General features: G+C 35.5%; 1 protein-coding gene across 2 annotated transcripts in view; it reads left to right on the plus strand.

Annotated features, from left to right (window-relative positions):
- Nucleotides 1-9,627, plus strand: part of ube2e1 (ubiquitin-conjugating enzyme E2E 1) — a 28,422-nt gene extending 18,795 nt beyond the window's left edge. For both annotated transcript variants that reach the window (XM_052135367.1, XM_052135366.1), the window contains exons 4-6: nucleotides 5,502-5,634; nucleotides 7,182-7,329; nucleotides 9,149-9,627. In XM_052135367.1, coding sequence (XP_051991327.1) covers nucleotides 5,502-5,634; nucleotides 7,182-7,329; nucleotides 9,149-9,246 — 379 coding nt within the window. In that variant the 3' untranslated portion in view covers nucleotides 9,247-9,627. The remainder of the gene's footprint in view (nucleotides 1-5,501; nucleotides 5,635-7,181; nucleotides 7,330-9,148) is intronic.
- Nucleotides 9,628-10,476: the final 849 nt, after the last annotated feature.

Below are 10,476 nucleotides of genomic sequence, written 5' to 3' on the forward strand. Positions count from 1 at the left end.
GAATGTTAATAATACAGTATGATGTTATTACCATCTGATAGAGGGATTTTAACGGTACTGTAGTAATTGATCCATGAGCGCTGTGTGTGGTGGTTCTAGGGAGGGGCACACCTTCATCTCGACAAAATGAATAAAGATTTCCGCTTGAGTTTCCAAGTTAGATATCCGATATAAAGTGTCGTTCCGTTGCACTTTCCCCAGTTTAAAGGTGAAATTCACACGGTCGCTATAATGTGGCTCTCGCTCTTGGTGGGGCACGTGGTCACTACGCCACCATGAGGACTTGGAGCACATTGGGCATACCAAATTGGGAAGAAAAAAATTATTGCAAAGCAGAAGTGCCAAAATGTTTTGGATGTGCAAAATGACCTTTTTTAACCATATAAATTGACCTTTTTTATCTCGTTATCCTGTGTTTGTCTTTCACTGAGGTTCTTTTGAAAATGTTGCCTGAATCCTGAACAAAACAGTTACAAAAAATACATGCGTACACTAGGGTTGCAGCGGTATACCGGTTTCATTGTATACCACAATATGAAAACTGACTGTTATCATGCCATGTACATTTGCTTATCTACGGTATTGAGAAGAAAAAAAAAATGCAACTGGACTGAGAATCTCACCTGTGCATCTCCTTTCCTCCTCTACTGCCTGTCTGACTTGTCAGCTTGTGGCACACACATATGCAGCGGAGAAAATGTTAGGTGTGTGTGTGTGTGTGTGTGTGTGTGTGTGTGTGTGTGTGTGTGTGTGTGTGTGTGTGTGTGTGTGTGTGTGTGTGTGTAAAGCAGTGTTTCTCAACTGGTGGGTCACAGGTCTGTTCAGACTGGGTTTCGGACAGCAGGGAAAGAATAATGCCATGGTTCTCCCATTGAAGATTTAATGATAATCTCGCAATCAGCTAAAGGCTTCTCATCTGCACTCTTGCATGAGTGTAATGTAACCAGCTCGTGATCATGATATACTCTGCTATCTGGCGTGTGCGTGCAACAACCAGGGGACATTATAGGACATTACTTAAAAAGCTCACACAGCTGATGTTATTTCTCATTTAGTAAGTCATCATATTTATTTGTATAGCGCCTTTCACAACACGCATCGTTTCAATGCAGCTTTACAGAAAATCATGCATTAACAAAGTTAAACTGTAATGTCTATAATGTCTTGGACATCATTGTGTAAGAAGTTAATTTAACCTGCTATGCTAACATGTAAACTAACATGCGTTAGTTATATAACATGTTACAGTTACATGCTATTTTTTATCATGTTTATAATTTTCAAAAGGAAGATTATTTTTTTTTTTTTTTACACATCAATTGAAAAAAACATTTCAAGTTTCAATCATAATAAATTGTTTCTTCAACCAAAAAAAATCCTTCTGTTTTCACTACTTTAAGGGTCATTGTAACTGATAATAATAGTAAATGTGTAATAATAACGTGAAATCATGAAATTTTCTGAGACTGTTATTGTACATGAAAATCTCATACTGTTGCAACTAGGGCTGCACGATTTGGGGGAAAGGTCATATTGCGATTATTGAGGTTAATATTGCAATTTGCAATTTATAATAAACAAATAGTATCATGAGTCAACTTGCTTGGTTATCAAGGAAAATGCACAAATAAATTACTGATAATGCTGAAATGTGTATTTCTCAACTCAAACATACAAACTAGCAACAAAAACCACTATAAATGTTTTCAAATTCAAATAATATTTTTACTAAATTAAATAAAATCTTTGCATTACTGCAACCTTGTTATTTTCTCAATATTACACCTAAATAAATAAAACAATAAATAAGAACATACAAATTTTCACAAAAATAAGATTGTCCAAACGAACAGGGACATTTAAGCAGGATGTAACATGTACTTTTGTATAAACTCTTTTGAAAAGGAAACTGGATATAAAAGTGTGGTTCACTCAATCGTGTGTGTGTGTGTGTGTGTGTGTGTGTTCGTTCGTTCGTTCGTTCCACGCTGAACACCGGAAACTCACATGTGCCACTCCCTAAACTGAGACTGACTGGTCATCTTTTTATTAGCGGTGTAGAAAATGGGCAAACAGCTCTCAGAGAGAATGGGCGGTCACGTCCACACATGCACTTATTTATTTAATAAAATCGCAGCATTTGCCGTCATATAATCGCACAGGCTGACATCGCAGTTGCAATATGATTAATCGTGCAGCACTAGTTGCCACTGTAGTTTACACATTAGCTTCCACTCAGCTGAAAAGCAGTGAAAGTAGCTACGTGGTTAGCTAGTTAACTATAAGCTTGTTGTCACAGAGTAAAAGATGGACTAGCATTGCGTCTCACCAACTAGGTAACAACGTAGCTTGAAATCAACACTCAACAGACACAATCCACCACCGCACCGTTGTCTGCTGAGCTGCAAAAAGATGCTCTGATGTTCATCTTTCAATCTGCTACATTACTGACTGCACTGACAAACTCCAGCTGGCTAACAGCAAACAGATGTGATAAACATGAGTGACATGGTTGTCAGGGACAGGGTTAACTTTATATTAGTTATACTGAAAAGTGAAAATGATGGTGTCAATGTTTATTAACTTTCCAGTATGTATTTCACAAACTAGTTATCAACTTACCAAGAAGACACCACTCAACTCTGCACTGCTTAACTCCGCCCCGTCTGCAAAGCCACCATCAGCTCAGAGTCAGCTCTGTAAACAATGGAGTCGGAGCTCACTCTGATGGACAAACTGCGTAATGATACCAATTCTAAAGCATTGTTTTCTGCATTGTATGTTCTGAAAAAAGTTTTCATATATTTGCATATTGGTAACATATACAGCTATACCGATATATAGATTAAAGGCTAATATTGGCCGACCGATATATCGTTCAGGCACTAGTTGATATCGGTGCATCCCTAATTATCTGGAAAATAGTTAGCCTACTTATAGTACATTGACAGTGTGTCTTTTTAAATGTGTAAACATGAAGAGAAACACATTTGTACACCTTTTTACAGTTATTAACCCTTGTGTTTTTCTGAAATTTTCCACAGACATCTTGGCACCCCCTCGCGGCCCCCATTTATTTGAATCCCAAGTTTATTTTAAATAGACTAAATTAAATTGATCAGTTTTTAAGAGTGAATTGAACTGTCTCAGGCATTTTTTGTTGACGAACAGCATTTTAAGCATCATCACTTAATTCACATACATTTAAATGGTATTTTATACTTCGTGTTCCTGAAGCGTTTCTGTTCCAGAAGTTATCCTGATTTGCAATCATTTAAAGCTATTTCTAGATTAGTTTAATGAGAGAATAACAATCAATTAGTGGATTGGCATTTATCTTCATACTATAGAAAATAATTTTCTTAATCTTTATTTTTGTCTTGTTTTACAGTAAAAACATCTAAACGTCCTTCGAACTATATACATTTATTCTGAAGTGAAATTCTGTAAATACTAAAACTTTTTTTCTTTTTTCATTTATTTATTTTCTTTACCTACATTGGCAGATAATTTTTTCTCCCTGTTTCAAGCAGCACATGAAAATATACATTGTAAATCAAGGTATTGTTATTGTGATTCTGTGAGATCCTTCAATAATGGCAGCATCCGGTTTGTCCTCATGGCGAGAGTGCGTGTGAATAAAACACTTTTCAAATGCTAACTATGTCTGTGATGGGTCTTGATGGTTCAGTACCATTCTCTGATTGTGACCATTGTTCACGATTCAATCATATTCAAGTGTGAATGCAGTGCTTAGGTGTGAACCTCTCAAGCCATTTGGCTGATACTGTTATGTTAATTGGTTATGTTAAATGGCTAGAAGAATTCAGAGTCTTCACCCATTGGATGTTTTGGTTTCACCTGAACACTTTGCAACCACCTGGATATACTCCCCCGATTGCCTATAAAATACAATGAATGCCTCCTGAAGTCAGACTTGATGACGGAAGTGCAAGACAACACGTCCAGATGTATAGACTGATGTTCCTGATCTTCTACAATAAAGATTCCTGCCAAGCGTTATCCAATACGGGTCACAGGTAGACTATGTTTTACAGATTACAGCCTATCAGTCTTGCTTGGCAGTATCATTATTTTATCTTGTTGTGTTTACGTACTGAGGGATTCCACTTTTAAGTTGTAAATCATTATTATAACAGCGCTTCAAGAAATATTCAAGAAGTTCTTTAAACAAGTGCAATGTTGCATATTTATATTCCGTGAGAGTAGCAATACCTTTTAAAGTTTAAAGAATAGCTGGACTCTCTGGATTTTCTGATGCAGCATGATCTAAATTTGGATGATCTCGATATTGATTCTTAAATCATACCATCTTTCTGCGTGCAACCCTCTACAATGCGAGTAATTCACTCGCATATCTGACCAGATTTCGTGCTGTACGACTAAACATTTCTGTGATTTAGCCACTGGCTGGTAAATTTCAGAATTCACTCGTCAGTAATTGAATAGTTTAGTGGTGAAGTTCAGCATCAAAAATTTTCACTGCATATTCAGAGTAAAAAGTTGGTTTGACTCGCTCCATATAATGTGTGTCCAAAGAAGAGATCCACGCAATCCATTTGATGTCTCATTTAATGTCAGTTTTGTACAGTCAATCGTTGTTAAAAATGCTTAATGTGATTTATTTATCAATCTGTGATGCTCGCTGAGCTGCCGCCATTCTTAAAGAGACAGTATCATTTTATCACGTTTTTACAAATCAGTGAAAATTAGGAATGGGCATTTAAGTATTTTTTGGTCAAGTACTCCTAACACGAGTAATCGCTGACTTGACATTGAAAAGTTAAACCTTTCAGCATCTTTTTTTTTTTTTTTTTTTTAATGACAAAAATGAGCACTATGCATAAACAAGAGCTAGATACAAAAATAATGACAGAATTTTCTTTTGGGTGAATTATTCCTTTAAACATGCCAAGCATCCTCCGCACCAACCATGCATTGAGTTGTAATGGTAAGCTTTAAGTGAGTTTTATTGTTGATCACAGCAGGCAAAGACACGAAAGAAAATTAAATTGCAATATTCAGGTAGTGTTTTTACTTGTTTTTACTCAAAGTAATTTACTCCTGTAAATACTTGTAAATGGTTCACATTATGCATGCAAGCAAATATTTATTGATGGAATACTTGGATTTGTACATTTTCTTTTTAGAGCTAATATGTGACAATTGATGAAAAACAAAATACAATTTGTTAAATGTTTACTTTCCTTATGTACCTAGTTCAAAGGTCCCCTGTATAATTTACATCTTTTGCTGTGTGAGAATTTCTTTCATATGTAAGCAGAATTAACTTTGTAACTGAAATATACTCCTATGAATCAGATCGGATTGAGGTTATTTCAAGAGTCATGTATGCGTTTCGGCACACTCCTGATGTTTTTGCAGAGCAGTAGTAATAAACATTGCTGAAAGTGCCCTTATAAAACACTTGTATTACTGTTCTGTGTAAATGAACCTCTCCTGTTGTGTTGTGTTTTCAGTGCAGGTCCTAAAGGAGACAACATCTATGAGTGGAGATCCACTATTCTGGGTCCTCCAGGTTCAGTGTATGAGGGTGGAGTGTTCTTCCTGGACATCGCCTTCACGCCAGACTACCCCTTCAAACCACCTAAGGTCACATTTGTCCACCACACCACAGTTACAAGATCAGGCCATTTAATAAGTACCATCTTTAACCATGTTTACTATAGTCATTGTTACTATGGCATAACCATGGTTTCAATATGAATAGTGCTGTAGTAAAACCACAGTTTATTCCCAACTAACAATTTTTGGTTCCCTGAATGTTTCCAGAACAGAGCTTTAAGGTACGTTTTTCTTTTCCAGCAAAGTTTTTTTTACGGAAAAAGACATCCCATCCCATTAGACATCCCTAACATCCCATTAACCTCCCAATCCCCAAAAACTTTCTGCAATCAATAAACAGACAAGCCATTGATGGATTAATATTGATTTATTAAAATGAATTGTAATTATTATATATCATTAAATCGCTTGCAGCACCTTTTAAGATAAGGTATCAAAAGTAGGAAGATGGTGTATTCTGGAACGTTTCTCTCATCTGTTAAAATCTCATTTACTGTTATTTACATTTAATTAAATGCTATACTTTGCTAAATTCATGCATTGATGTCTGTCAAACTCTCTGAAACATTTTTGAAAAATAATCAAAGATGAAAAAAGAATGAAAAATGTGAATGAAAATAAAACCTAAAAATAACCAATAGAAAACGTTCTGTATATGTTGTTTTAAGGTTGTTCCACTAACTGTAGCAAAGATTTGTTACGGTTAGCTTATGGTTTAAAAAATATATATATATATATAACCTAAAGGGAACGTTCCTAGAATGTTAGGAATTGGTTCTCCAAAAAAATAACCAAGCAGGGACCATATGCTAAGGCTAGGGGAACGTTCTGTTTGCTGGGTTGTCTCAAAACTACATTTTTAAGTGTGTCTTGAAGGAGTGTTCCATCTTCAATACAAGAGAAGCTCAATTGACCGCATTTGTGGCATAATGTTCAAAAAATGAATTGGACTCATTGTTCTTTCTTTAATAAAGGGAAAATTGAGGTTTGAGTGAGGCACGTACAATGGAAGTGAATGTGGCCAATTTCTGGAGGGTTTAAAGGCAGAAATGTGAAGCTTCAGTTAAAAGTTGTGTATTATTTGAGATGTAAAGTGGTTTATGTTCATTTTTACAGTTGTTTTAGGGTTTATGGCATTACATCGTCAACAAAGTAAAATTGGCTATATATTTACACAGATGCAGTTAGTAAGTGATTTTATCACACTAAAAGACTAAAATGTTCACTTACAGAATGTTTATGTCTTGTGGTTATGCTTTTGAAACGGTGAGCATTTTAATATCCATTCACTTCTATTGCAAGTGCCTCACTGTGACCCAGATTTTTGCTGTTTTTAGTGAGAAGTCAAAAATATATTTTTGTGGTAATCAATATTATGCCGCAAATGCTGTCAATTGAGCTGAACTTGTATTGAACCCGGAATATTCCGTTAAATGTCTAAGTGCTTTCTGGGGTCACTAGATTTGAAATATTTAAAAATATTTGTCAAAATTAGCTGAAAAACATTTGAACACAGTTGTACTTCTGATTGCACTCCGCATGCTGAAAGGTGCAAATGTTATTTTGTTTTGTAGGTGACGTTTCGGACGAGAATCTATCACTGTAACATCAACAGTCAGGGTGTGATCTGTCTAGACATCCTGAAGGACAACTGGAGTCCAGCGCTCACCATCTCCAAAGTGCTGCTGTCCATCTGCTCCCTCCTCACTGACTGTAACCCTGGTAAGACCACACAGACACAAGTGAATGTGGTAAACTGGTCGTGGGCTGAAGCTCAAGTGTTTGTCAGTATGGCCGTATGCTGGAGCTCTACCTGTTTGACCTATACTACACAGGCGCAGTTACAGGTGTGAGCATAGATACAGACGCTTCATGCTCATGTATGAAACTGCGTACATGCGTTTTACTGCTCATTTTATGTCTGAGCTATCTCTCCATTCTGTGCAGTGCTGAATGAAGGCTTGATCATTTCTAAAGAATGAAGTAATGGCTTTGTTCCAAAACCTAATGTGCTGCCTACATGAATCATAAGTGCACCCCTGACACAAAATCTGTTCAAACAGCAAGTCTCAAAATGATGCTGCCTTCTAATTAGTAGTGTTATAGCATTGTTTATTAAATATGTCATAACTAATATTGTTATCAGAATCAGTGTTAATCTAGTCAACAAATTAGTTAAGTAAATGTTAGTTGTCAAACGGGTTACAACTGAAAAAGATATAAAGCTAACTGATAAGGGGGCATCCTGACATATACTGTATATAGCATGCTTATATATGCAAGAATGTACATTTTAGTTTATATTTGATCCTTTTAATCACATTTTAGCTTTGTGAAATTTGTACATTGGTACAAATTTCACATTCTATCAATTTAAAGTTTTATACACATTTTTAACTAAACGTTCACAAGGTTTGAACCTAATAATGAAAATATAATTATTTACAATTATAAATATTATTTAATAATTATATTATAAAAGTAACAAGTTTTTTTTTTTAACCCAACCCATGCATAGATGCAAGATTTAACCTATTTGTTAAATTCTTTCATATTTACAGTGTTTTCTGAAGTTAAAATATTTCCCAATGTATGATTGTGCCTTTTCAATATTTGTGCATTTACACATTTATTACACTTACTAAATTATTTAACTTATTTGTTTATATGCACTTGTGCGATTTACATTGACATATATAACAAGCACTAAATTGGTACTGTCTCTTTAAGAGAACAGCTGCTTCCTGAGCAAGTGTTTACGGTTGAATGAGCGCAGTACACATTAACAAGAGAGAAGTTACATGGTTGTTTTTCCCTCATCTGTGCGATGTTTGATTAGAAATATTTTTTCTTTTTGATCGCCAACAAAAATAACAAAGGATTTTAAAAGAGACATGAAATGAAAATGGGGTGCCTGGGTCTCGTCTTTGGACACAAAATATTCGTAATGAAGCAAAACACATTCTCAAATTCAAATCTCAAAGCTCAAGTTTTGCAACACTTTTACCTTCTAACAGACGTCCAACTGGCACGTTACTGGTCTGTAGTCATGCTAGTGGTTCTCGCTCTCAATGGGGTGTGTGGTGAGTTGTGTGTGGATCACAGAGAGTAGCATAAGCCTCCACATACTGTGAGTCTCCGCAGTGTCATGCACGACGAGCCACATGATAAGATGGGTGGATTGACTGTCTCAGAAGCACAGGCAACTGAGACTTGTCCTCCAGCCACCCGTACTGATGCCACCACAAGGACCTGCTGAGTAGTGGCAATTGAGCATTCCAAATTGGGAGAAAAGGGGATATCATTATTTTTTTTACTTAAATATGCTAGCTAATAATTCAGCATATTCATTATATGCTATTATTTCAGCAGCTAAGGTTTTCATTATAGGTACAATGGTATTTTGTATCTTTTCTATGTTTAAATTAATGTTTAAACTTCTCTTCGTAGAAGAGAGCTGCCTATGTAGAGATGCAAAACTAGGTTTTGGAACAGAGTGGATGATTCTGAAAGAGTTCTAACACGTGTTTGTGTTTTCTAGCTGATCCTCTGGTAGGAAGCATCGCCACGCAGTACACGACCAACAGACCCGAGCACGATAGGATAGCCAAACAGTGGACCAAACGTTATGCCACATAACTGAATCCAGCTGCAGGGCGCTGCCTGGCGCTCATCTCGGGGATGGAGGGTTAGATGAATTATGAGAGGAAATGGGGTGGTTTTCTCGGAGGGTAGGGGGATCCAGCTATAGAGTAGAGATACAGGGTGAATTTTATGATTGAATTTAAATTCCCATTTCAGTTGTTTTGTCTTTTATGCCTAATGTATGTTTTCTGTTGTTGTTTTTGCTTCCCTTTGGCTCAAGTAGCATCATGATTTGACCGTAATGGATCTAAATGTGTATTTTCTTTTTCTTCCTGTTGTAAATTGATTTTAATTCTTGTCAAATGAAATCTCAGCATGAGCCTACTGCAAGATTGTTCAATGTATGTATTTCCCCACCAATATTAAAGTTGAAATTGGTGTACACGGTTGTGCAGCGTCATTCATGTCAATATTGATAATGAGAAAACAATGAAACAATTGATAACTAACACTGATTTTTGTTATTTTTATTTCACCACAAAATCAAAAGATATAACAAATAAGGAAGTACACTTTGCATTAAGAAAATTATGCCTGTCATTAGTAACATTAAGATTTTTTGCAATGTTATTTTTATGACATCCCATTTCACCCCATCAGTGTTGAGAAAATTACTGACAGAAATGTTTGTGGACTTTTTTTTTTTTGGTCAAAGACGAGACGAAAAATACACAATCAAACATTGATAATCAAACAGTTTTATTTAAAACGCACCGTTAACGAAAATCTGATAACCGTTTTTTTAAAGAGAAAAATCTAGAACTAATTGATTATTTCAATCAAATGCATCCTAACCTTTGATATTAATATGCTATATTCACAACATAAATGTAATATTACAATGTATATCTGCACAGTCAATGAACGGGTAAACTTGAACTAAGATTCACACTTGGCAGAGTGAGGAACTTGAGTTGTGAATACACAGTTTCTTTAAAAACGTGCCACACATAACGCAGTTCCCTAAAATGTGAGGTACTCTCAATAGAATACATTTTAAAAGTAGCTAATACTATAATGTGAAACTATCACTATGATATTATTTCAAAAGCTCGGGTGATCTCATGTTGTTTAATCCTACATATTAAACATATTCATCGTTCAGTGTTTGACAGTGTATTGTACAGGTGCTGGTCATATAATTAGAATATCATCAAAAAGTTGATTTATTTTAGTAATTCCATTCAAAAAGTGAAACTGGGATATTATATTCATTCATTACAC

Source organism: Xyrauchen texanus, chromosome 10 (genome assembly GCF_025860055.1).
Source record: "Xyrauchen texanus isolate HMW12.3.18 chromosome 10, RBS_HiC_50CHRs, whole genome shotgun sequence".
Lineage (NCBI taxonomy): Eukaryota > Metazoa > Chordata > Actinopteri > Cypriniformes > Catostomidae > Xyrauchen > Xyrauchen texanus.